Source organism: Leptopilina heterotoma, unplaced genomic scaffold (genome assembly GCF_015476425.1).
Source record: "Leptopilina heterotoma isolate Lh14 unplaced genomic scaffold, ASM1547642v1 Lhet_114, whole genome shotgun sequence".
In the NCBI taxonomy this organism is placed as follows: Eukaryota; Metazoa; Arthropoda; class Insecta; order Hymenoptera; family Figitidae; genus Leptopilina; species Leptopilina heterotoma.
In genome coordinates this window covers 3,316,243-3,344,118 of record NW_025110833.1, presented here as the reverse complement: position 1 = coordinate 3,344,118, position 27,876 = coordinate 3,316,243, and the positions used below count along the sequence as shown (strand labels likewise).

The 27,876-nt window shown below is 28.6% G+C and overlaps 3 protein-coding genes across 3 annotated transcripts; 1 reads left to right on the top strand and 2 right to left on the bottom strand.

Annotated features, from left to right (window-relative positions):
* Positions 1-5,395: 5,395 nt before the first annotated feature.
* Positions 5,396-7,268, top strand: LOC122506683 (vesicle transport protein GOT1B). Its single transcript, XM_043619006.1, has 4 exons — positions 5,396-5,776; positions 5,918-6,009; positions 6,373-6,551; positions 6,912-7,268. The coding sequence occupies exons 1-4, from the start codon at positions 5,752-5,754 to the stop codon at positions 7,036-7,038; spliced, it is 423 nt and encodes a 140-aa protein (XP_043474941.1). The 5' UTR covers positions 5,396-5,751; the 3' UTR covers positions 7,039-7,268.
* Positions 7,269-9,301: 2,033 nt separating this feature from the next.
* On the bottom strand, positions 9,302-14,203 carry LOC122506661 (ADP,ATP carrier protein 2). The gene is made up of 4 exons (XM_043618983.1): positions 13,919-14,203; positions 12,093-12,354; positions 10,813-11,047; positions 9,302-10,571 (listed from the first exon to the last, which is right to left on the bottom strand). The coding sequence occupies exons 1-4, from the start codon at positions 14,079-14,081 to the stop codon at positions 10,329-10,331; spliced, it is 903 nt and encodes a 300-aa protein (XP_043474918.1). The 5' UTR covers positions 14,082-14,203; the 3' UTR covers positions 9,302-10,328.
* A 4,631-nt stretch (positions 14,204-18,834) lies between these two features.
* LOC122506630 lies at positions 18,835-27,214 on the bottom strand. The gene is made up of 2 exons (XM_043618938.1): positions 26,328-27,214; positions 18,835-20,923 (listed from the first exon to the last, which is right to left on the bottom strand). The coding sequence occupies exon 2, from the start codon at positions 20,909-20,911 to the stop codon at positions 19,082-19,084; it is 1,830 nt and encodes a 609-aa protein (XP_043474873.1). The 5' UTR covers positions 20,912-20,923; positions 26,328-27,214; the 3' UTR covers positions 18,835-19,081.
* Between the last annotated feature and the right edge of the window lie 662 nt (positions 27,215-27,876).

Genomic DNA, 27,876 nt, shown 5'->3' with positions numbered 1-27,876 from the left:
TTTACCGGGAGAATTGTTTATTTTTTGAGAAAATTAAATAATTATTGTTATTTTTTAGTCAAAAAATTTAATTTATGATATTTTTCAAAAAAAAAAAATTAACATTTAATTACTAAATCGTAAAAAAATAGCTAAAAAAGTCAGATACTAAAAATAAAATAAACAAGAGTGAAATTGGCATCAAATGATTGCTAATTGTTATATTATTATTAAAGTCATGATTTAATTTAATGTACATACACTAATATACATTATAATAATCGTAAGTTTCCTTTCCGTTAGCAAATTATCTGCATTCATTTGTTTGTTTTGAAAATTTAATTTTGTGGGTTAAGTATTAGCATTTTTTATATATTTTTTAATATCAAACTTTTTAATGTGGAAAATACTTTACTTATTAAATTGTCTCGACTCTTTGGTAAAAAATCTAAAATTATCGAAAATTATCAAAAATTCAAAGATCCGAATTTCTTAAAATTTAACATTCTTTCCTCTCTTTTATGGGATTTAGCTTCATTATTTTTGTGCTTTTGGAAAATACTTTACTTATTTAATAGTTCGACTCTTTAGTAAAAAATCTAAAATTATCGAAAATTATCAAAACTTCAAAAATCCGAATTTCTTAAAATTCAACATTTTTTCCTCTCTTTTATGGGATTTAGCTTCAATATTTTTGTGCTTTTGGAAAATACTTTACTTATTAAATTGTCTCGAATCTTTGGTAAAAAATCTAAAATTATCAAAAATTCGAAAAATTTCAAAAATCCGTTTTTCTTAAAATTCAACATTTTTCCCTCTCCTTAATGGGATTTAGTTTCATTATTTTTGTGCTTTTGGAAAATACTTTACTTATTAAATTGTCTCGACTCTTTGGTAAAAAATCTAAAATTATCAAAAATTCAAAAAATTTCAAAAATCCGTTTTTCTTAAAATTCAACATTTTTTCTTCTCTTTTATGGGATTTAGCTTCATTATTTTTGTGCTTTTGGAAAATACTTTACTTATTAAATTGTCTCGACTCTTTGGTAAAAAATCTAAAATTATCAAAAATTCGAAAAATTTCAAAAATCCGTTTTTCTTAAAATTCAACGTTTTTCCCTCTCCTTAATGGGTTTTAGCTTTATTATTTTTGTGCTTTTGGAAAATACTTTACTTATTAAATTGTCTCGACTCTTTGGTAAAAAATCTAAAATTATCAAAAATTCGAAAAATTTCAAAAATTCGTTTTTCTTAAAATTCAACATTTTTTCCTCTCCTTAATAGGATTTAGCTTCATTATTTTTGTGCTTTTAGAAAATACTTTACTTAATAAATTGTCTCGACTCTTTGGTAAAAAATCTAAAATTATCAAAAATTCGAAAAATTTCAAAAATCCGTTTTTCCTAAAATTCAACATTTTTTCTTCTCTTTCATTGGATTTAGCTTCATTATTTTTGTGCTTTTGGAAAATACTTTACTTATTAAATTGTCTCAACTCTTTGGTAATAAATCTAAAATTATCGAAAATTATCAAAAATTCAAAAATCCGAATTTCTTAAAATTCAACATTTTTTCTTCTCTTTTATGGGATTTAGCTTCATTATTTTTGTGCTTTTGGAAAATACTTTACTTATTAAATTGTCTCGACTCTTTGGTAAAAAATCTAAAATTATCAAAAATTCGAAAAATTTCAAAAATTCGTTTTTCTTAAAATTCAACATTTTTTCCTCTCCTTAATAGGATTTAGCTTCATTATTTTTGTGCTTTTAGAAAATACTTTACTTAATAAATTGTCTCGACTCTTTGGTAAAAAATCTAAAATTATCAAAAATTCGAAAAATTTCAAAAATCCGTTTTTCCTAAAATTCAACATTTTTTCTTCTCTTTCATTGGATTTAGCTTCATTATTTTTGTGCTTTTGGAAAATACTTTACTTATTAAATTGTCTCAACTCTTTGGTAATAAATCTAAAATTATCGAAAATTATCAAAAATTCAAAAATCCGAATTTCTTAAAATTCAACATTTTTTCTTCTCTTTTATGGGATTTAGCTTCATTATTTTTGTGCTTTTGGAAAATACTTTACTTATTAAATTGTCTCGACTCTTTGGTAAAAAATCTAAAATTATCAAAAATTCAAAAAATTTCAAAAATCCGTTTTTCGTAAAATTCAACATTTTTTCTTCTCTTTTACGGGATTTAGCTTCATTATTTTTGTGCTTTTGGAAAATACTTTACTTATTAAAATGTCTCGACTCTTTGGTAAAAAATCTAAAATTATCAAAAATTCGAAAAATTTCAAAAATTCGTTTTTCTTAAAATTCAACATTTTTTCCTCTCCTTAATAGGATTTAGCTTCATTATTTTTGTGCTTTTAGAAAATACTTTACTTAATAAATTGTCTCGACTCTTTGGTAAAAAATCTAAAATTATCAAAAATTCGAAAAACTTCAAAAATCCGTTTTTCTTAAAATTCAACATTTTTTCCTCTCCTTAATGGGATTTAGCTTCATTATTTTTGTGCTTTTGGAAAATACTTTACTTATTAAATTGTCTCGACTTTTTGGTAAAAAATCTAAAATTATCAAAAATTATCAAAAATTCAAAGATCCGTTTTTCTTAAAATTCAACATATTTCCCTCTAATTAATGGGATTTAGCTTCATTATTTTTGTGCTTTTGGAAAATACTTTACTTATTAAATTGTCTCGACTCTTTGGTAAAAAATCTAAAATTATCAAAAATTCAAAAAATTTCAAAAATCCGATTTTCTTAAAATTCAATATTTTTTCTTCTCTTTTACGAGATTTACCTTTATTATTTTTGTGCTTTTGGAGAATACTTTACTTATTAAATTGTCTCGACTCTTTGGTAAAAAATCTAAAATTATCGAAAATTATCAAAAATTCAAAAATCCGATTTTCTTAAAATTCAATATTTTTTCTTCTCTTTTACGAGATTTAGCTTTATTATTTTTGTGCTTTTGGAAAATACTTTACTTATTTAATAGTCTCGACTATTTGGTAAAAAATCTAAAATTATCGAAAATTATCAAAAATTCAAAAATCAGAATTTCTTAAATTTAACATTTTTTCCTCTCTTTTATGGGATTTAGCTTCATTATTTTTGTGCTTTTGGAAAATACTTTACTTATTAAATTGTCTCGACTCTTTGGTAAAAAATCTAAAATTATCAAAAATTCGAAAAAATTCAAAAATCCGATTTTCTTAAAATTCAACATTTTATTCTCTTTTATGGGATTTAGCTTCATTATTTTTGTGCTTTTGGAAAATACTTTACTTATTAAATTGTCTCGACTCTTTGGAAAAAAATAAAAAATTATTAAAAATTATCAAAAATCCGAAAAATTGAATTTCTTAAAAAAATTCAATATTTTTTTTCTCTTTTATACCATTTAGCTTTATTATTATTTGAATTTTTATTCAAGAGAAAAAATGGAAAATTGAAAAAATTTAGAATTTTTTAAAAATTACAGGCCTTTTCCATGATTTCCCTGATTTCCAGAAGCCTTTTAAAAATTCCATACCATTTCCATGATTTCCATGATTTCCAGATTCTGTAGGAACCCTGCTTTTGTCTGACTTTCTTCTAAATTATCGAATTCAGTGATTTCTAGGGTGAATTTGGTTAAGTTGTTAAATGATTAATTTCTATTTGAATTCGTTTTTTTTGAATGTAGAAAATCTGATGTTAATTTAATTCTTTTTTCGTTATGCACGGCAAAAAATATTTAGCTGGATGAACTACAGATTTCACTTTAGTAGCGAAATTATTCAGTGCTTCAATTAATACTTTCGTTATTCTAGAGAAACTTATCGCTATTTCAAGTAAAACTTTTTTCAGTGTGTAATAATTTTTTTTATTATTATTATTTCTTTAAAAAGTATTTAATTTAAAATGGCTTTATAAAATAAGCAATGCAAAAGATGACCTAGATACTAATTGTAATTGTTCTAGCCATAGTTTAAGTCTAGTAATGTAAATTCTATTTAAATTGAGACCATTGAGTGAAATTATTTGAATTTTAGTTAGTTAAATCTCTTTGTTAGGTTATAATAATTATTTCTTTAAAATTTTTTAAATTGTTTAAAATAAGCAGCCCCATACAACATTCCCGCGCGCTTGCGCGCGGATACTTTGGCTAATTTGTAATTAATTTATTTATTTATTTCAAAATATATTATTAATATTATATCAATTATATTATATTAATAATATAAAATTTTAATCAAATTTCACGAAAGAATTCAACTATTTTTATAAATAGTAAAATTCTTTAAAGGAATTCAATTATTTTCAAAACAATTTTAATTGAATTCCTCTGCAGAATTCAAATATTTTTAAATATTTCCATAAAATTCAATTAATTCCTAAAATTTTAATAAATTCTTCGAAACAATTCAACTATTTTTATAATTACTAAAATTCTTTGTAGGAATTAAATTATTTTTAATCTAATTTAAATAAAATTACACGACAGAATTTAATTATTTTCAAAAATTTGCATAAAATTAAATTTCAACAAAAATTTGAAATTCTCTAAAAATAATTCAATTATTCTTAAATCATTTAAAAAAATTCTATATGAAAATTAAATTACTTTCAATGCAATTTTTAAATATATTCGTCAAAAAATTGAAAGAATTCAATTAATTTCAAAAAATAATAAAATTCTTCTGATGATTATTTTCCAAACCACTTTAATTAAATTTCTTGAAAGAATTTAATTATTTTCAAATATTTCTATAAAATTCTTCAAAACAATTCAATTTTTCCTAAAATTTTAATAAACTCTTCGATCATTTCAATTATTTTTATAAATAGTAAAATTCTTTGCAGAAATTCAATTCTTTTCAAAACAATTTTAATAAGAATTCCTCAAAAGAATTTAATTATTTTCAATACAATTTTAATAAAATTCTTCTTCATAAAAGTCAATTGCTTACAAAATTTTCAATTAAAATTATTAAAGTAACTCCATTATTTAAAAAAAAATCAAAGAAATTCTCCAAAAGAATTTAATTATGATTTTTAAAAATTTTATAACAAAATTCAACACGAGAATTCAATTCTTTTTATAAATAAAACAATTCTTGGAAGGAATTCAATATTATTCTTTTGAAGTTTTTTGATAATAATAATAATTATTATAGAAATTATAATAATCAAAATAATAATTGAACTATAATATTTATCTTTAATAAAAAATTATTAATTAAATTAATAAATTATTTATTTAAACCAAAAATTAAATTACTCTTTACTTTATTCATTATTTTATTACTATTATTGCAATAATAGAAATATTTGTTTATATTTAAATTAAATTTATTAAATTTGAAATAACCGCGCGCTTTTTTCAACCAATGGCAATCACTTTCACGCGTTTGCGCAAGTATTCATTGCAAATGGCGCACAGATCACATTTGTTTTTATATGAACGTTTTCTTTTTATTTTTTTTTAATTTAAACAATGTTGTAATCATAATAAGGTGTGTAAAGTTAGTAATTTGACCATCATTTAGTGATAGTAGATAATAATTACTTGATAATTATTTTGTATTTATTGTAAATATGCCGGTAAATAAGTTACAAATTTGACGCATCATAGTGAATGACGTGGATATAGGTTAGGTTTTTATCATATTTGAGAAACATTTGTGCTGTCAAAGAATCAAGTGAAAATAAATATTTTTCACTTTATGTGTTAATTAAAAACTCCTATTGAACTGTGAGAAATAATTTTCTAAATATGTTCGAGATATCGGATACGCAAAGTGAGTTTTTTTCAATGTTGAAAAAGTACTTTCGTTATAACTTTAAAAAGTACTGTGGTATACAAGACGGTGGTTTGAAATTTCGATTTTTTTTCCTTCTTTCCTTTTAATAATAAAATAAAACACAAATTTATATTTTAGAAATTGGAGTCGGACTTGCTGGATTTGGCATTGCTTTTCTCTTCCTAGGAGTATTACTATTATTTGACAAAGGACTTTTGGCAATTGGAAATGTAAGTAAATTTCTTTTTGTTAATCAAACCTTTCGATGTCATCAGTTTTACAATTTTTTCCATAGGTATTTTATTTCATGGGAGAAATTGTTTAAACATTTAATAAAAATTATTTGAGACGTTTGGTATTAATATGTTTTAACGTAAATACGATTTTCTTATAGGAGGAAAATTTTTATTAACTTTTCTTTCCTTTCGCCTTTCATTATTGAATATTCCAATATTGCAGTTATTTCAATTAAATATGTCAACTAAAATTAATTAAATTAATTATCAATTGAATTAAGATGTAATAGTATAAATAAATTATTTGTATAATTGATAAATTAATTGTATTTTATAAAAAATTTAATGTTTTAACAGCTCCTGTTTATTTGTGGACTAGGATGTGTAATTGGACCTAGAAGGACATTTAGCTTCTTTTTCCAGAGGCATAAAATAAAAGGAAGTGCATCATTTTTAGGAGGCATAATTATTGTCTTGATGGGATGGCCCTTAGTGGGCATGATCGTCGAAACATATGGATTCATTGTTCTATTCAGGTAATGAATTTTCTCTTAATAATTTTTTTGAGTGTGTTAATCTTTCCTTTTTTTGGAATGCATTTCTATTTATTTACTTCCAGGTATTATTTATTAATTTATGCGTAATTTTATCTGCACATTGTATCAATTGTTCAGAGGAAAAAATTTTTATTAGCTGTTTTTAGCTTTATTCAGTTTTCTTAAGTTTTCGTTTGCTATTTTAATTGTTGCTTGGATTTTTCGCTTATTTGGGAAGAAATTGGCTATTCTTATTTCAATTTGTTTTAATTTTTCTGATTGAAACTAATTTGATAAGCTAAAAAAGAAGTAGTATTAGGGAGAAAAAATATCGTTATTACAAATTTCTATTATTTGTAGTGGATTTTTGCCAGTGGCTGTAAACTTTTTAAGGAGAGTGCCAATCTTAGGAACGTTTTTAAACATGCCAGGGATCAATCGAATAATGGTCTTTCTAGCAGGCGATTCAAATAGGACAACTGTATGACCTTTTGTAATTATGAATTAATTGCCATTCCTCAATTGCTGTACATACACTTTTTCGTTTCATTTCATCCATTTTTATTTTTAATTTTTTTTAAGTTATCTATCTTGGTTTCGTATTATCACTGCTCTTAAAAAAGACATCATTCCTTTCTTTATTCTTCTCTAGGTCGAAAAAAAATTCTGTTAGACTTAATGTTTGTATAAATAAAATGCATACCAATTATTACAAAATGTAATTAAAGCAGAAATTTATATAAAAAAAAACGTTTACGAAAAAGACATAGAATTTAGATTATTTGTCTATAATTTCTTTTTTATCGAAAGAATAATTATTTATTCTCAATTCTCTTTATTTTGTCTTTATTTTCAATTTCCATTTTTTGTCGAACTGAATTTAATTTAGAAAAAGTACTTTAATAGATAGGAGTTTTTCAATTTTTTATTGACAACAGAAAATTGTAATTAAATGTTTGAATTTAATGTTAGACTTCAAAATAATGTTATTCAAAACTTTTTCTTATGGTGATTAAAATTTACTGGAAAATATTACTTTACACACAGAATATTAGATTCTATAATTAAGAAAGTTTTAAATAGTTAAGGAAAATTGTTGTAACAGGTGTAACAGTGATGTGAAAAAATCTCTTCGTTTCAGGATTTCTAAAAAAAAAATTGTTCAGGATTTTTTAATCAGTGGATTTATGATGAACGACGATATCATTCCTCATTTCATAAATTATCATTTTCTTAAAAAATCATTGTTTACTTTCAATTGCCTATGAATAATCCTTATGATGTCCTACATTTCAATTTCCCAGGATAAATAATTGATTTCTTTGAATATTTTTTAAATTAAATTCATTAAAATTCTAAAAGGAGATTGGAATCGATAAATTATTACATAAACTGAAATTTTGTTATTTGATGAATTGAATTTGCATATAAATAAAATTAAAGTAATTTTAAAAATTGTTAATTTAAAATTAAGTATTTTAAAAATTTTGATAATTTAAAATTTATTAATTAAATTTAAAAATCGATTAAAATTATAATTATTTTAATTTCTGGTATATTTTAATAATAAAATTTATTTTCGTTAATTTAAAGTTGGATAACTTCAAATTTGCCATAAATTTTGGCATCGAATAAAATTTCTATAGTTTGAAATTTGGATAGATGGAAATTTCAACACAAAAAAATGTCGATAATTTAAATTTAAAATAAAATAAATTTAGTAAAATTCATTAATTAAATTTAATAATCCATAAAATTAAAGTTTTAAATTATGATATTTTAAAAATAAAATTTATTAGTATTTATTTAAAGTTGGATAACTTCAAATTTGCCATCAATTTTGGCATCGAATAGAATTTTATTAGTTAGAAATTTGAATAGGTTAAAAATTCGATAAATTGAATTTTATTATTCTTTATTAAATTGGAGATTGATTAGAAATCGAAATAGAAATGTGAATAGATTAAAAATTCAAAAAATTGAATTTTGTCCTTTAATTAATTGGAGGTTGATTAGAAATCGAAATAAATAGAAATTTGAATAGATTAAAAATAAAGTTGGATAACTTTAAATTTGCCATAAATTTTGGCATCGAATAGAATTTTATTAGTTAGAAATTTGAATAGGTTGAAAATTCGATAAATTGAATTTTATTATTCTTTATTAAATTGCAGGTTGATTAGAAATCGAAATAGAAATTGAATAGATTAAAAATTCAATAAATTGAATTTCGTTTTTTACTGAATTGGAAGTTAACTAGAAATCGAAATCTATCAACATTTTTTTGTTAAATTAATTTATGGAATATAAATTTAGAAACATGACATTTTGCATAAAACAATAAATATTTTTTGCCAAAATTCAAATTAATACATTGATTTTTTAAATTTTTATTTAAAAAATTTCTTTAATTTAATTAGTAAAATTTACTATTTTTAGTTTTAAAAATAAAGTATTTTAAGCCAACTAAATTTTTTTTTAGAATTATCACTTAAGTGAATATTATGCAAAAAGCTCGACTGTAACAACAAATTACGTGTGTTAAATTATTCTTGGCTAGCAGCACGTGCTTATAAACGTAGCTTTGCCAATTCGTTTATACTACAGACACGTGGTCAACCTTGATCCTCAACCTTCAAATAGAATTTATTCTCTTGTGTAAAATTGTCATTATAAATAGATGCGCGGTAATATTATTAAATAGTGTGTTCAGGTTCATAAAAAAAATGAAAGTAACAAGAAAATAGAAATTAAATTTTACTTCGACTTTATTGATCTCTCGCCTTCTCTGCATACACCTTAACATGAACAGATTTTAGATGCATACAATTCAGAGGTTACCTCTTACGCTTTACTTTACTTTATTCTTTTTTTTTTAAATCATTCTTTCTTCTTTTATATCTTACAAGATAGTTGTCCAGAGTGTGAAATTAAATAACCACTCGCCTAATTCACGGTGGACTTGTTATTATTACAATCATCGTTTCATCAATAATTACGAATTATTAATTATCTACAATGGGCCGAGAATAAGGGCGGGGGGCGGCCCAGGTCTACGCGCCCCGCCATCGCCGTTGATGATCTTCGCCGCGCGTCCCTCTCGCTCACAAATTTCTTTTGTTTTTCACATAAAATTTGCTTTTCAATGATTGTTGTCATTTTTAATTAAAATCAATATATATATATTTTAATATCTATAGTTGAAATAATCAGTTTCACTGACCCGAGCGACACACGTCGCATGTCACAAAATTCTCATTTGAACACGTCCTGCACGCGTTTATTGTTGTTATTTTCAAACGACGTGTGTTATTTTCAATTTCACAAATATATATATCGAAACGCGTTGCAGGGCAGGAGAGAGAGAATGTGAGAAGCGCGTTTTTCGTAAGGCTCAGAAAAATACTGAATCCGGCAATAAATAAAAGCGAATTTATTATTTAGTCTATGGAGCTCAGAGCATTGTCGAACTCCCACTTGTTTTTTTTATTTCTCTGCCGAGTTTCACGCGTTTTGTGAGCCGCTACCATTTTTTTATTTGCTCTCAGACCCCGAAAGAGAAAGAGAGAAAATTTATTTATGAAATTGTTGACACAGTAGTTCGTGTTTATTGGACACTCGGTGTTAGGAGAACTGCTTTGTCTTTCAATGTTCAAATTAATTGGGGGGAAATTAAGGGAGGAGGGATAAAATTTAAGTGGTAAATGGAAAATGAGTTTTTTTTCTCTCAATGAATGGTAAATGAAAATTGAGGTAAGGACCCTAATTGCCTTTTGTTTAGAGAAGGTTCTTGATTTCATCGTACAATACAAGTACGAGGGCACCGCCAGTACCACGGAGTACGTTGGAGAAGGCTCCCTTGAAGAAGGCACCAGTGCCCTCGGATTTCGCAATTGTTGCCCAGCAATGAGCTGTGCTCTTGTAGAGAATTTCTGACTTTGCTCTGCCAGATTGCATCATCATACGCCTACGGACTGTGTCGAAGGGATACGAGACAATACCAGCTACGGTGGTAACGCACTGAAATCAAGAAAATTGATTATTTCAAGCAAATTTTTTAAATAAAACAAAAATATTGACAAATATAGATTAAATGTAGAAAGATGATTCAAAAAATATTAAAGATGACACAAAAAATGTCAAGAGGCAAATAAAAAATGAAGAAAGAGAAATAGAAAAAAAGAGAAATAAAGAAAAGAAGAATATGAAATAATTGTGATAAATAATTGTTAGGAGAAAAGTATTGAGAGAAATTGCTTACCTGTGCAATACCCCATGAGACAAGGAATGGAGTTTTCTTGGGGTCAGGCAACATACCACGAGCGGTATCATAGAAACCAAAGTAAGCTGCTCTGTAGATGATAATACCCTGGACCGATACACCGAATCCTTTGTAGAGACCGTTTAGTCCATCGGCTTTGAAAATCTTCGATAAACAATTTCCTAAACCTGAGAACTCACGTCCTCCTGCTCCTTTTCCAACGTCTGCAGCCAATCTGAAATTATTTCATTAACTTTACATTTCGCCCTCTCTTTTCTTATAATTATTGAATTTTAATACAACACAATATAAAAATCTTTATTTTTATAAATTATATTTTATAATCTTTATTTTTATTATTCTTTAATATCTTTATTATTTATAAAGAAATTTCTTTTGATTTTTGAAGATGATGGAAAAAAATTAAAAAAAAAAATAATTATTTTTTTTAATAATAACTATAATAAAAAAATTAATAAGAAATTTTATAAAAACTATTTCAAATCTTTATTATTTATAGACAATTTCTAAAATTTATTTGTTCTATAAAATATATATTTTCTAATTTATAATAAATTAGTTTGTTTATTATTAACTAAAACAAATTTTAATTTAGATATACTAAGTTGAATTTAAATTTACTAATTTTATTTTTATTTTACTAATTTGAATTTAAATAAATACAATAATTCTTAAATTCGCATTAAAGAATTCAAAAGTTGGTGCCAATAGTTGTGAAAAACGACTTCAGCGCCGTCTTTTCTCAAAAGCGAGCAGCCTCTCTATGTGAAATTTTATATTCAATGTGTTAAAGTTTAAAGGCCAACGCAGAATAGATCTGTAACCGGAACCGCAATCGTAACCGTAAGCGTAAGAATGAGTTAGAGAAGAATAAACAATATACCTATCCTTCTTTAACTTATTCTTACGGTTACGCTTACGATTGCGGTTCCGGTTACAGATCTATTCTGCGTTGGCCTTAAAGGCCAACGCAGAATAGATCTGTAACCGGAATCGCAATCGTAACCGTAAGCGTATAAGAATGAGTTGGAGAAGGATAAACAATATACCTATCCTTCTTTAATTTATTCTTACGGTTACGCTTACGATTGCGGTTCCGGTTACAGATCTATTCTGCGTTGGCCTTAACTCAAGTGATTTTAAGTTTCAAAAAAAGTTTTTAACGGTTTAAAAAAAATATTTAACACTAATGTCAACAAATGGAAAATTAACATCATTCCTTTTTTTTTTTAGAAAATAGTGCAGAATTAAAAATTTACCTGGTTCTTGCAAAATCAAGAGGGTAGACAAAACAGAGAGACGTAGCTCCAGCAGCACCACCGGATGCGAGATTTCCAAGGAAGTAACGGAAGAATTGGGTATTCTTGTCAACACCTCCAAGGAACACTTGCTTGTACTTGTCTTTGAAGGCAAAGTTCAAAGCTTGCGTGGGGAAGTACCGGATAACGTTGGCGAAATTACCACGCCAGAAACTCAAGAATCCTTGTTCTTTTGGAATACGGACGAAACAATCGACCATACCTGCAAACAAACAAGAAGAAAATCAAGTTAGTGTCTCATTTTTTTTCAATTATAGATAAAAAAAACTCATTGGGCAACGAACGAAAAAAAAATTCTCTGAATTTCCAATCGGTAACTTTTGATTAATCAAAATTTGGAATTTTTTATTTTATTAGTTATTACAATCTAGAAGTCACCAATCAATAATTTCCAATTGTTTCAATCAATAATTTACAAGTTTTTCAAAAAGAAAAGGAGAGGAAAAAGATAGAAAGAAAAGAAAATTTTGAATTCCAAGAAAGATTTAACTTTATTAATTAAATTACAAAATAAGATTCATTGTCATTAAATTACAATTAATTTTTCATTTAAAGCAAGAACAGTTTTTTTTTCGATTCGTTATCTAATATGAAAGTTAATAGATCTATATAATGCGACACCCGTGTTATGTAATACATTTGATAAGTCAAAGCATTAAAAGTATTTAATGCTAATTTGAAAAACAGGACTTCCCAAGAAGTTTTTTTTTTACTTTAAAAAGAAATTAAATTTTCAAGCAAAAACGTGATTATCAAAACTGGTTATATCTCGAACGTTTTAACTCCAAACTATCGAGAATGACACGTATTCAATTCAATCTAATCTTCTTAATGAATCAGAACAATTGAATATTTTAGATTATTATTTAGAGTGTATTAATTGTTGTAAATAAACGATTGTTGTAACCGAAAAATCGAATACTGAACTAAATAATTTGGAGAACAAAATCAAAGACATACTAAATTTATTGTTTTAAAAAAGGGCGTTTTTTTAAAATAATTTTGTCAATTTTACTATAAAAAGGGGAAGTCAAGGTCAATTCTAACCTCAGAAACCCGATCAATGCTGTCCTGGCACAAAGGCCATATAACAAAAGGTCAAAATCAGGTCAAATGGATAAATATAGGATTCGGTTTAATATTTGGGTATAAAATCTATTTGGATTTTTCTAACTGAAAAATGTGTTTATTTTCTGGAAAGTTGTGTGTATAAGGATGTTTTAATTGACAAAAAGAAAAGAAGTTGAGGTCACCCTCATGGCAAAATTAATCGCCATGTTGGAGCGCATCGTCATCGATTCTTCTTGCCTTTCCTGAACCAGGAAAGCCACGCGCTGCCATCTGGCTGTCGTGAATACTCGTTTATCGACCCACCCGAAAGAAAATTCATCAAATCAAATCACTTTTTTTTACATATATTTCGCTCTTGGAGTAAATTACGTAACGCTTAAAATCATATTTTAATAATGAAATACTCTTGATTCTTTTTGCAGAGTAGATTTTTTAGAAGGAGAATAATAATTACATAACGGGAACCATGGAATATTAACGGCTGAAAAGTAATTTCACCGTTCCCCGAGTTTAACTCTTGACACGCTTCAAATTCACGAATGTCACATGCTTTCTTGGCATTCACTTGAAGGGAAAATGTTCATTTTTTTTCACTTAGTTTTTCCGCCCTTCTTACACCGGAATTGCAAAAAAAAATTCGTTGACTAGTTACTCCATTGAGTAAAAACGTGGTTAATTTTTTTTTAATGACTCACCCTTGTAGCGTTGGTCCTCAGCGATTTGCTTAGAAATGTGTTGCACTTGAAGGAGAAGCTTCACACGTTCAATTGGTGCTACAGCAGTTTTTGAAATTGCTGCAGAAACTCCTCCGGCAATAAAATCTTTGGCGAACGCCACGGGATCTCCAAGTCCAGACATCTTGTGTGTATGTATATATGTATATTTAAAAAGTTAAAGAGTGTAAGGAACGAGAGGATAGGGAACTTGACTCCTTTATCGGACGCGCGCCGGACGACGAGTGAGCGAGTCAGACTTCCTCTCTCAGAACCGACCTCTGCTAAGAATAGCTGCGCAGGTCACGTGTTATCTTCTGCGCAAGTTATACATCTTTTTCTCTCATTCTCACTCTCTCTCTCTCTTTGCAATAACCTCGAGACCCTGACACTTTTACCAAAACTTCCTGACACTCAAATTCGTGACCTTTCTCTTCACCACGTTTTCATTAAGGAATCTTCCGCTAAACAGTTTTCTCACGTGCTTTTTAGTTGACAATGTTTTTGAATTAACAATGTGACGCATGTTATTCGCGCGTTTAATCCATTTCCGGCTTGATTGACCAATAGGAATGCAATTGGAAGCTTGACGCCCATTTGCCCTTGAGAGAGATTAATAACAGAAAAGATGCAAATTTTTTAATATTTGAATACATTGGTATTGTTTTTATTACATTTGTCTACTACTGTTTTCTTGGAAAGTGTTCGATCTACATTGTTCTTTTTTTCTTTTTTTTTTGTAAATTATCAAATTTCCCGCGGAAATTACACCACTGGCGGAAGTTCCGCTTACGAAAATCACGTCATTGTTCGCATGCTTTTGGCAATTGTTGTTATTTTTCCGCAGTGTTCTGTCAATCTAAGTTTTCAATTGAAATTTCGTCCTTGTGACACTTGTTTAAAGTTTATTTTCGTTCCGCCAAACGTTTTGTAAACAATTGAAAATGGTTTATTGATTATTTCTGATATGTGGAAGTCTGACAGTTGCCGGTACGAGGAACATAACCTCACTTTTATAGTATTGTATACTTTTATTTTTTCCTCTATTATTTATTTGTATGTATTATTTTTCTAAATTTTTGAATTTATTATTTATTTTACAATCGAAAAATTAAATTTTAAACATGTAAAATGTTTAAATTGTATCGTGTTATTATATTTTTTTTAAATTAGGGTAGGTATTTTTTGACGGTTATTTTTTAGGGACTAAATTTCTATTCTGAAAAAATACTTTTTTAATGTTGTTTAGGTTGTTTATAATCTGTTGGCGTATTTTTACATTATAAATAATTATTATTTCTCTTTGCAAAATGCAAATTGTCGTCATTTTTGTGAAAAATCTTGAAAGCACTAACGTCATTATTTTATCAGGGACGTCAGATGACCGAGATTCTTTTAACCATCTGAACGGGAATAATCTTTATTGCATTGCAGTGCCCTGATATTGATCAATTACTATAGCCAAAGTATTAGTCATATATCTTTTTTCGATAAGAAATTATTTAAGAAAAAAAAATGTTAAAAATTCCATTGTTGAGGTGATTCACCTGCTGCGATCTCTGCCAAAAGTTAATTCTGGAAATTGGAAAAATTTAAAGAAAACATAGATTTTTTGCTTATTTGAATATTTTATTAGTATATTTATTTATTTTTCAATTCTTTTTTTTTGTAGGAAATTTTTTCATTAATCAACGTTGATTCAAATATATTTTAACCTCAAATCTTTGATTTTACGTTGTAATTTTATCTGTTTTATTTATTATTTGATTTTTTATATTTTACTATTTTGTTTATTATTTCAGTGTTATAATAATTTTTAATTAAAAAATATATATTTATTATTTGATTTTTTAAATTTACTATTTTGTTTATTATTTCAGTGTTATAATAACTTTTAATTTAAAAAAATATAGTTCTGTAATAACGATTTTAAACAAATACTAAAATTAAAAAACCACTAGAAAAAATCTTAAAATTTTCGATTTTTTGTAATTTAATATAAAATTCAATTTTTTCGACTCAAGTCATAAAATCAGAAATATCGATTTTCTAGTTTAGCAATTTCAAAAATTTACTAATAAAGTTGGTTATTAAATTTTTTTCTCGATTTCTAGGAACAACTTTTCACGGAGATAATAAAGCAGATAATATTCTCTTTTCTTTAATCGAATTTAGGAAAATTGTGGTAATTTTCAAAAAAAAGGGTTGAATTGTCAAGAAGGTTAATCAGCTGATGAGCTTGTACATTTCTCAAGAACAAGTTGCAAGGTCAACTTTACTTGAAGAAGGAGGTCATCGGGGCGCGACTTGCGTAATCCTGGCTTAAGTCCAGTTTAGCGAAAGACAGCGCCAAAGTTCAATGGAGCAACGTTTCTAGAGGATGAAGGTGTATTTATACACTCGCAAACTCTTTTGTGAATAGCGTTTTTCGCGAACCTTGTAGGAGAAAAAGAGAGAGAGAGAGAGAGAGGGAAAAGATAGATGAGATAATATATTGCTAAATGTTGAGCGTACGTGTGTATTATGACGTATGGAAATATTTTCTTCAGTCATCAGAAAATTATAATAGTAAACTACTCTCTCAAGTTATGTAGTGACGATCTTGACTATTATACGAGTGTGTGGTCATTGACTGATCGATTAAGCAAATGACCTTTAAAATATACTATTTCTTCTTTCTCCTTTTTTTTCTCGATAAAGTAAAACGTAAGAAATGAAGTAAAAAATCAATAATACGTACTTGATATTTTTTTCTATTTATTTGCATTGATTATTTTGCAATAGGAGAAGAGAGAGAAAGAGAAGAGAAAAGAATAAAAAAAAATTTCTTGATGGGAAATTTTTCTGAATTTTATTTTGCAATTCAGAGTAATAAGAATTCAGTTTTGTCGCACTCGAATTAGTAAATAGAAATTTTAATTTCTCTCTAGGATTTGTTATTTGTCGTTTTAGAGGAATCGGTGTTTATTTTTCCGTTCGTCTATCTCGGGGACTTTTATTTTTCACTTTGTTTTGAATAGTATTAGTGATGAATTCACTGTTATACACAAGTGGAATAATATATTAGAATTTAACAATTATTTTCGATTTTAGTTCATTATATTTTTAATTTTTTGATTGTTTAAAAAGAAAAAAATTTCTTGTCTCCTATTTTCATAAAATCGCGTTCTAAATTTAATTATATATTATTATTACCAAAAAATCAAATATTATTTAATATTACAATTATAAATTTATATAATATTGTAAATATTTATTATATATTATTATTTATAAATATTATTACAATTATTATGAAAATGTTTCTATGAATTCTGAATTCAAAAGTTAAAAAAAATTAAACTGCAGTCAAAGTACAGTAATGAGAAAATTTTGTTTCTTAATATGATAATCAAGACCTATTGCAAAATGGCATTAAAACTGATTATTCAGCGTCTTATAATTTCGTTATCTCATATATCGTATAACCCAGTAAAAAGGTAAAAATCAAAATAATGATATGCTATTTTTGTCATTCAAAAAATATTTTCTCTATTTTTTCATTATGTAATTGTAAATATTGCTTTTTTGGTCAAATTTCCATTTTTATAATTTAATTATTGAAATTATTGCAATTGAAATTATTACAATTGTAATTATTAAAGTTGAAATTATTACAATTGAAATTATTGAAATTGTAAATTTTGTTCTTAGGTTTTTAGTCGAGTTTTAATTGTTTTAGTCGAATATAAATTGAATTATGTAAAAATTAAGCCGAGTTTTAATTTTTTTAGACGAGTGAATCGAATTTGGAAATAAAATGTAAAACAAAAGGTTTATATACAATAATAAGATATATATTATTATCATACAGGAAAATAATAAGGAAAACTGAATTTCTCCCGTGATATATTCAAAAAATGAAAAAATATTGTTATCTAATTTTTTTAAATGGATCCGTCTCTCTAATCAATAATGAAACGTTATCGAGATTCCGATATATTCGAGACGTGTTACGTGTAAATGTCCTTGCATTTATTACGAATTTGGCTTGCTTTCTCAGAACGACATATTGTCACCTAAAGGATAAATTCTTATTCATCTCAGGGTTTGCGATATTATATCGTATTAAACTTTAATCTCATCGTCGATAATAATCGAGATTTACATTCAATCACGGGAATTTTTTAATATCTCGCTAGGAAAAATTCCCTTAAAATTTCATTAAAAAAAAAAAAAAAAATTTATTTGTCGAGGTTGAAAAGGAATATGTTTATCTAGTTTTTAACAAGAGCACCTCGTGCCAGCTTGCCCACGTCTTTCAATTTATATCATCCTCATCATCATCATCATTCTCTAAATAGTTTTTCAAAAGTGTTCAAATTAGTCAAGAAAAAAAAATCAATTCTCCCTCTCGATAGTAAATTAATTCATTTAATATTTTATCTGTTTTATGGAAAAATGTATAGAGATTTATTTATTTGAGTTTTTCTGATTTTCATTTGATAAGACACGTGGATTAATTTTCCGAGAATATTTTTGCAAATGTTTGCGATTTTGAACTTGAATAAATATATTGTTCAATATACATATGTCGAGATATTGACGTTGAGTATGATCAGTTACGCAATGTGCTTGTTATCAGCCAAGACAAGCGTATTATATTCTCCTCTTGTCGCGTCTTCGAAACACACTTTTGTCAGTTATATTAGCTCTCGTATTTAAATTCTGAAATTGAATCTATCTGAAAACAAAACATTTCTTTCGAGACTGTTGTGTGACGGGATTTTTATTATCTTTCACTTCGAATAATAAATATTCAAAGATAATAAATTGTACGTAGCAATTTATTATTCTTTATTTATTATTCGAGAGAAATTAAATTATTATTTGTTAAAATAATTAATAACACAATTTACTCGTGAATAAAATAGTTATTTATTATACTTGTTAATTGTTACATAAAAGTAAGGATACAAAGCCGTAACTTTGTATACTTCTATGTCGAACGAGGTCTAGTTTAGAACTGCCCTTTTTGGGCCTTCTCTCCCTAAACGCAGTTGCATGAAGGATGCGTAGGAGGGATGGTCCAGGGATGTTTAGAAGAGGGGGAGAAGGTTGTCTAGGAATTTCGTTACACCCCCCAACTTAGACTGACCTTAGTCCCTAAGGTCGAAACCTTATTTTTTGAGGGACGATTTTTAAATGTTCATCTAATTGTAGTGGCGCTGTAGGTGCGCTCGTGTAATGTACTGTTGGTGTCGTCGTAACATTGTTTTTAACACAGAGTAAATTAATACATAGATTTTTTGGTAGTAACTTAGAAAATAATTTACAAATTCCGGATTTATATAGAAGGTACATTGTTACTGCAGCTAAAGATGTGTATCCTAAATATGTTAATATATCGGTGCTTTTTTCTACCCAAGATTTTGTTCGTCGAATATTTTTTATACTTTGGATCGATACTTCCATAGTATCGATACTTCGTTTTAAGGAGTTAAACTTTTCCCTGTGTATGGATTCTTGTATTATTGGTAACTGGTGACTTAATAAATCCAAATCAGTTTGACTTATTGAAAATGATAAGTTCTTTTTGAACTTAATGTCGAATTTATGTTCTATGGAGTTATGTAGTTTGAGAATGGATTTTGGTGTATGTAGTATGCAGTTTGAATTACTATGAATTAAGCTCGGCTCTTTAATGGTTATAATTTGATTTTTCGTGTCACATAAAGCATTTAATTCCATCTCGTGTTCTGGGATGATAAGAAACTGGTTTGGATCGTGAAGAGGTATAAATGCCATTTCTGATATTTTAAATACAGAAAAATCGCATACTTTATCAGAAATGGTCTTATATCTGTGTTTAACAATACTTGTCTCGCAATTTTCGACTTCGCTGATTAGAAAAGATGGTTGCAATCGTTTACAAATGTATGTATCTTCTAGTGTTTTACAGTTTTTAAGTGTTGTTGTATCTGAGGGTACAAAGAAAGTTCTCTCTTGGTTTATAAGGATAATTTCATGAGATGGGATGGGTGCGATGAACCCTGTTCCATGGCGAATAGGTATAGGGAGTAGATGTAGAGTTTGAAGAGTTGGTTCTTCTAATTCTGGTACTTTGAGGATATAGATTAAATTTTTGTGTACAATGCTTACAGTTATTTCTGAGATGTCAATAATGTGCTGGTAGTTTTGTGGGATTAATTTAATTGGGTATTTAGAATTAGTATCTTCTTCGATGCGTTGTAATTCTCCAATTAGCATATTTGGTGTGAGGATTTGGGGATGTACAATGCCATGCTTCCCATCATTTATAGCATTTATTATTAGATTAATATCTTCGCTGTATTCACTAACTGCTATTGTACAAATGGAAAGTATATTAGCAATTATCATATTTCTTGCGTTCGCGTTAGTTGAATTAGCTAGCTGATTAAGTTGCTCAATTAAAGAACCCGATTCTTTATTTAGAAGTTGCAAATCATGAGAGGCAGTATTCAGAAGTGTTTTAATAATTCTAGTTTGGTTTCCTATTGTTTCTGTAATTATTTTTCGGTCGGAATATACTTTGTCAAACTCCTTATCTATAATATCCATATCATGTTCGTCGAGTGTACCAAATAGAGTCTTTGATATTGTCCCTATGATGTTTAAAAGTCCTCTTTTAGTACGGGAAAATCCTAATATCTGTTGTAATGTAGTTTGGAGATCAGTCACTCTTAATATACGATTATTAAGAATATTGATCTCAAATTCTTCGGCACAATGATTGCATAATTCAGTTGCTTTAGAATAAGATGTTCGTATTTGTTCCAATCTGCTTTCAATGCTACTGGTGTCAACTCCTATAATTAATTTCCATGTCCGGTGGTAGAGACTTGTGGTTCCCAAATTTTCAGCAAAGATTGGTGTATTCACAACAGGTTGGAAAATTACATCAGAGTAGACGATGCCCAATATGAATGTGATGATAAAAACTAGCCTCTGCATTTTTCTTATTACCTAAAAATAAGTTCAATAGTTATATAATTTGAGTCTATCGGCATGAATAACTGTTCTTTGATTATTAAAAAGTATTTCGTAATTATTGTTAGGTAGCGGTTTAATGATTGTCGCCGGACCTTTCCAATCGGGGCTAAGCTTATTTTCTTTTGTGTTGGTTATCATTACAAGGTCTCCGATGTCAAACAGTTTTTGAGGTAGAATAATTTTCGCATCTTGTATTCGTTTGTACTTTTCCTTAGATTTTTGGATCTTTTCTCGAGCTTTACCGATGTAACGTTCGTGTCTTTCTTGCCAGAGTTTCACTAGTTCTGAGTATTTTATACTGGGAGTTGTTGCTAACACAGAAGGTACATTTGCATTGCGCCCGAATGTAAGTTGAAACGGACTGAATCCAGTCCCTTCATGTGGCATTGTATTGTAAGCCATACATATGAATTTAAGTGTATTGTCCCATTCAGTATGTAAATCTGTCATTGCTGTCCTAATTAGATCTTTAATCGTGCCATGAGCTCTCTCTAAACTACCATTACTCTGTGGGTGAAAAGCCGTAGTTTTAATATGTTGAATTCTGAACAAATTTTCAAAATTTTGCATAAGTTCCGATACTAAATTTTGTCCCTGATCTGTCAAAATATGCTTCGGTGATCCAAAAATGTAGATGTAATGGTCAAAAAGTTTTTCGATTATTGTTTCGGATTGGGTATTCACTAAGGGTATTAATATAAGATATTTTGTCAACATATCTTGAATCGAAAGTATATATTCGTTTGATTCAGAAGTTACCGGTAATGGGCCAAAAATATCCATTGCTATTTTCTCGTTGGGTTCTGTTGGAGTGTCAGGAATTATTGCTTCCGATTTTCTCTTAATTCTCGTTAGTTTTTGAGTCTGGCATGTGTCGCATTTTTTAATATAGTCTATTATATCGTTCTCCATGTTCTTCCAAATTCCTAATTCACGTGCTCTTTGAATCGATTTGTTTTCGCCAAAATGTTGAGCCATTATGGATCCATGGCTCTCGGCGATAATTTGTTTCTTTTCTTTCTCTGATAATTCAGAGGTAGAATTGTAGCAGGTATGAATCTTAAGTTGTGGGTACTTATGACTGATAAAAGATATCAAAATTTTCAACTTTACTCTTTCGGTCGATGTGAAAGTGGGGTCGTTAAAATGCATTTTTAAGATAGTGAGTTTTTTCGAGATTGTCCAACGTGCTGTATTGTCGAGTATTTGAAGCCAATCTTTTTCATTGTATGGTGGTAACACTTTAATATTTGGATTGTTAGTAAATCGTTTGTTAAATTCCCTCCATAATTTTCCGTTTGCATTCGGTTTTTCAGATTCCCGACTTTCGGTTCGATTCGTAAACCATTTATAATATTCTTTAACAAGTTGTTGATCGTCTGTTCTAGTAGGTGAAGGGTCTATTATTTGTGGTAAGTCTTCTGTGTTAAGTCGTAAATCTATATTCGGCAATAGTTCTTCGAAGTCTAAAGTATTAGATTCATTCATGTCCGATGAATGTACCTTCGATGGATTTTGTGCTTCGTTGTTTAGAGGTTCTGGTGTTGTAAGATCCCTTTCCAAAGGTGTATCAATAATTTCGATATCGGGTAACTCTTCTTCTAAGTTAAAATCACTTTGTTTAGATTGCGTTACATTACCATTGTTGTTAATATGACATATACGAGAAAGAGCGTCAGCTGCAGTATTTTCAGAACCCTTTTTGTATTCTATTTCATAATCATATTCTTCGAGCCTAAGCCTCCATCTCATCAGTCTAGAAGAAGCATCCTTTACATTAAATAACCACTTTAGGGCTTGGTGATCGGTAAGAATCTTAAATTTTTTGCCTAACAAATATTGCCTAAATCTTTGAACTGCCCATACAATGGCAAGAAGTTCTTTTTCCGTAGTAGTGTAATTTAATTCGGGTGCATTCAATGTTCTTGAAATATAGTAACAAGGGTGACCGTCTTGACATAAGATAGCTCCTAAGCCGACATTCGAAGCGTCCGTAATGAGAGTGAATTCTTTCGCAAAGTCTGGATATTTTAAAACGGGTGCATGACACAAGGATGTTTTTAGTTTGTCAAATGCTGTTTGGCAGTTTAAAGTCCAAAGAAATTCCTTTGAGTCTTTGGTTAGTTCGGTAAGTGGTTTCGCAATGGTAGAATAATTTTTTATAAATTTTCTATAATATCCCGAAAGACCTAAAAATGATTTTAGAGTAGTCAAATTATGTGGGGTTTTAAATTCGGATACTGCTTTTGTTTTGTTAGGATTGGGTTTAATTCCGTCCTTAGTTACTATGTGCCCTAAGTACTCTAACTCAGGCCTTAAATATTCGCATTTATCTGGCTGTAGTTTTAATCCAGTTTGACGCAATCTTTCAAAAAGTATCACTAAATTTTTATTATGTTCTTCAACTGTCGAACCATAAACTACAATGTCGTCCAGATAAACCATGCAAACTTTATTAATAAGACCGTTTAATGCAGTGTTGATCATTCTCTGGAATGTTGCTGGGGAATTTTTTAAACCGAAAGGCATTCTTTCGAATTCAAAATGTCCGTCAGGTGTAGAAAAGGCGGTGAATTTCTTAGAGCTTTCCTCCATTGGCACTTGGTGGAAACCAGAACTAAGATCGAAAGCGGAGAAAAATTTAGCATTTCCCAAGTTATAAATAATGTCATCTATCACAGGTATTGGATAAGAATCTTGATCCGTAATCTCATTAATTTTCCTGAAGTCTATAACAACTCGCCACTTTTTCTTGCCAGATGCATCTGATTTTTTGGGGACTATCCACACTGGTGAGTTATAAGGTGAATTGGAATGCCGTAAAACACCTGCTCCAAACATTTCTCCTACTTGGGTGGATACCTCTGTTTCATGGACTTTTGGTGGTTGATATGAACGCGTATTAATTATCTTGTCTTCTTTGAGAGTAATTTTGTGGTGAGCGAGATTTGTACCCGGTAATGGGTCGCCTGGTAATCGGAAAATGTCGTGATATGAGTGAATGATTTTTAGAATATTTTCCTTAAAACCTGTTTCCACGTGATTAATCCGCGTATTATCATTGAGCAATTGTATTCTTTTTGCTAATTCATTAGCAGGTATATACATAACTCCTGGTTCTGGGACATTGGATGTAATATATTGATATTTAATATCATTCAAGTTGAGATGTTTCGATGATGGAGAATTATTACTAATGGGAACAGTCACAGTTTTATCTTGAATAGTGTAGATTGAATCTGGTATAAAAGGGTTATCAAAAATCCCTACAGTCCCTTTTATTTTTGTAACCGGTATGCGAATTAATTTAATTTGATTGGGAGGTATTAAGATTCCATCCTCTATTAATTCGTGTTCTTGTTCGTTTAATCGCAGTTTTGTGTTGGATAGTCTATACAAGTATTGTTGCAAAAACGGTAATCCTAATATACCATCTTCTGGTAGTGGGAAATCGTTGGGTACTATGTATACAACATGATTTTTGTTAATATAATTTATTTCTGCTTTGTACTTAGCGGTTTGTGTATCGTTGCCCATTTGAAATTTTTTTTCGCATGCTTCTTTAGGGAAATTTTGGGGAAGGTGTGATTCTTTTATTAAATTTATGGAAGATCCTGTATCCACGAGGAGTCGAATGTCTCTTTCGAATCCAATGGGTTGTATAATAATTGATTGCAATCTTCCGGATATGCAACTAATTCGATCGACTTGTTCTCTATTGTTTCTACGTTTTCTAACTCTTTGTCGCTTGTCTCTTCTTCCACTAAGGCCTCCGCTGTGTAATGAACTCTCTGAGGGGGTCGTGTTTGATTCTGTGTCCCGTGAAAATTTGTATTTTGTTTTTGATACCGGCATTGATTTTCAGTATGACCAATTTTTTTACAGTTGGTACATGACATTGTGAAACGTTGAGCTAGTGGTAAGTTGTGGTTAGGCGGCTCGAATTGATTTCCTTTATTATTAGCACTTTGATACGAAGGTGTTCTCCGGTTTACATTTTCGTGTCTCTGAAGATTTGATTGGAATTGCGATTTAGAAGTAGTTAGAAGTCTATTTTTTAGTTTCTCGCGGTACCAAGTTTCGGCTTCCAATGCTTCCTGTTGTGCGTCGGTAATAGTTACAGGTTTTAAAGGCCGAACCTGGCTCCCGATTTCGTCGCGAAGGTTCATTATGTACCTTTTTATAGCTGCCTGTTCTTCTATTTGAAGGGCAATTTTTCTGGCTATCGATCCCGAGTGTTTGGCTTGAATGGCATATTTTAATTCGTTAAAAACCTGTCTATATTTTTGGTTATACAGTTGTACTGAATCGTTGTTTTGTCTGCAACTTTCTAATTTAGTCCTGCATAATTCTACGGAAGTTTCTGAATAAAGGTTAATTTTGAGGGATTTAAAAAGGTCTTCGAAATTGTTAGCGGGACAATGTCGAATAGCACGTTTAGCGTTACCTAGAATTTTTTCGGTTTTTATCATGTCTAAAAGAAGGTCAGGTTGCGAGCATTTAGAAACAGCACGTTTAACGTTTAAAATAAAGTCTTGGACCCCCACGTCGTCTTGTCCGTTTAAAGTCTCTATTGTTCGGATCATGTCCTTTGCTGGTATAGTTGCGTCTGCAACCATACGCTGGGATATGGACTGCGCGCCGATGCCGTTTTCGTCGCCGATCGCCCGTTGTGAATGGGTCCCTGCATTATGTAATTCTTGAAATTCTTCATCGACGTCCGTTTCTATGTATTTTGATGTTCTTCCGTGCTCGGAAAGGAATTTTCTCGGTTTCTGTTCTTTATCTTGTTCTGTATAATCTGTTTCATCGTCTTCTGTCAATTGTAGTAAACTGTGTTTTTGGGCAAGAAATTTTATTTCGTCCGCTCTTTTAGTATTTTCGTCGTTAAGAATTTTTTGATTTTCTTCGATAAGGGTTAACTTGTTTAAAATTAACTGTAAAGTTGATTGTTCTTGGTTAATATCGTCAGTGGTTGAGTTCATTTTTGGAGTTATTATAGAGGGTGAAATTGGATTATTATTTAAGGAATTTTTCTGAGAACTTTCGTTGAAACCCGTTAAATATTTTAAATATGAATTTAAAGCCAGTTTGATCTTTAAGTTTTAAATTGTGTATACTATAATTCGAGTGTCGGGTGTGTGCATACCGAACGCGTTACAATTAATTTTCTAAAAGTGTTTTTTTTTTATAATCCTCACTTGTACAATCCGTCTACATGGAGTACATACAAGGTTAATTCGGATTCAGTTTTTGATTTATTAACGATGGCAGTGCTCTGGAACACCAGGAGTATACCAACGCCTAGTCTAAATTACAAAATTTCTATCTAAGTTTTCGTCGATTTTTTTTTCTTTTTTTTTTTTTTTTTACTTGCCTCTGCTATCCTCTGTAATCGATGCCTGTTGTCCTAATGCGCTCCAGTGTCCTGGTAAAGCTCCTTCCTGGTTGTTTCTTCTGGGTTTTACCGTACTGATTTACGTTCCCAATAAATAATCTTTGAGATTTCAAGTTTACGTAATATAGGACCTACTTGATTCAGCCGCTAGTTTTACTCAAAAATCACAAAGATTATGAAGCTGAATTTTCTTTTCTTTAATTTTTTCCTTGTTTGTTGATTGTAAAATCAAAATACATCCGTCACTTTTCACTCGCGGTTAATTTATTAAACGTTCGTTTCAAGATACGGTTTTAGAGTATCACTTTCCGTAAAAAGAATAAACTCAACACGTATCCTGGCAGGATCGCCAATTTTGTGACGGGATTTTTATTATCTTTCACTTCGAATAATAAATATTCAAAGATAATAAATTGTACGTAGCAATTTATTATTCTTTATTTATTATTCGAGAGAAATTAAATTATTATTTGTTAAAATAATTAATAACACAATTTACTCGTGAATAAAATAGTTATTTATTATACTTGTTAATTGTTACATAAAAGTAAGGATACAAAGCCGTAACTTTGTATACTTCTATGTCGAACGAGGTCTAGTTTAGAACTGCCCTTTTTGGGCCTTCTCTCCCTAAACGCAGTTGCATGAAGGATGCGTAGGAGGGATGGTCCAGGGATGTTTAGAAGAGGGGGAGAAGGTTGTCTAGGAATTTCGTTACAGTTGTATAGAAAGAAAAAACGTTTCTATTAAATTCATTTTGATTTCGTTTGAAATATATTTTTGTTAGTATTTTTCATGAAAATCGAAAAATAGTTTTGAAAATATATTTTTGTTAGTATTTTTCATGAAAATCGAAAAATAGTTTTGAAAATATATTTTTCACGTTCACAAAATATTATTATTATTACTTGTACATTTTACCTTTTATTCATTATTATCATTATTTTTATTATTTATATTATTATTATTTTATTTTTTTATTATTATTGTTTCTATATTTTGTTATTCCAATTTAATTTTTTCAATCAATAATACAAAGTAGAGCGTTAATTATTCAAAAAATATTCTATTTACTTATTCGAAGAATAAGAATTTTCTATTGATTCATTGAATTTATTTTAAAGAATTAAATTTCCATATTTTTGATTTTATTTCTAAATTCATAAATTAAAGAGCCAATGACTGAAAGCGTCTGCAACTTCGTCTGAAATTTACATTCTCAATGCTTGGTTTTCTTGACTGCTTTCCAAATTTTTCAAATAAAATTCACCTTTATTTTTCTCTTGTGCCATTTCTTTTTTTTATATGTGCAAAAAAATTTACAGTAAAAAAAATAACAAGAAACAATAATAATTTATTTGTTAAAATTAAAAATTAATATACATTGTGTCTTTATCAGAAATGTTCAGAAATAAAAATCAAATTTAAATTACTTTTTTAACGGTGTAATCACATAGTAATTAAATAAGCGCATGTAAATTCTAAACATTAGCGACTAATCAGATTAGAAATATTTGAAATATTTTAC

What these genes read in the sequence shown, in the direction of transcription:
- LOC122506683 (XM_043619006.1), top strand. Translation starts at nt 5,752, where the DNA reads ATGTTCGAGATATCGGATACGCAAA. An exon ending in GACTTTTGGCAATTGGAAAT is followed by an intron (nt 6,010 to 6,372) that starts GTAAGTAAATTT and finishes ATGTTTTAACAG; the next exon opens with CTCCTGTTTATTTGTGGACT. An exon ending in GGATTCATTGTTCTATTCAG is followed by an intron (nt 6,552 to 6,911) that starts GTAATGAATTTT and finishes TATTATTTGTAG; the next exon opens with TGGATTTTTGCCAGTGGCTG.
- LOC122506661 (XM_043618983.1), bottom strand. Translation starts at nt 14,081, where the DNA reads ATGTCTGGACTTGGAGATCCCGTGGCGTTCGCCAAAGATTTTATTGCC. An exon ending in TGAGGACCAACGCTACAAGG is followed by an intron (nt 12,355 to 13,918) that starts GTGAGTCATTAA and finishes GTTTGTTTGCAG; the next exon opens with GTATGGTCGATTGTTTCGTC. An exon ending in CTTGATTTTGCAAGAACCAG is followed by an intron (nt 11,048 to 12,092) that starts GTAAATTTTTAA and finishes AAATAATTTCAG; the next exon opens with ATTGGCTGCAGACGTTGGAA.
- LOC122506630 (XM_043618938.1), bottom strand. Translation starts at nt 20,911, where the DNA reads ATGCAGAGGCTAGTTTTTATCATCACATTCATATTGGGCATCGTCTAC.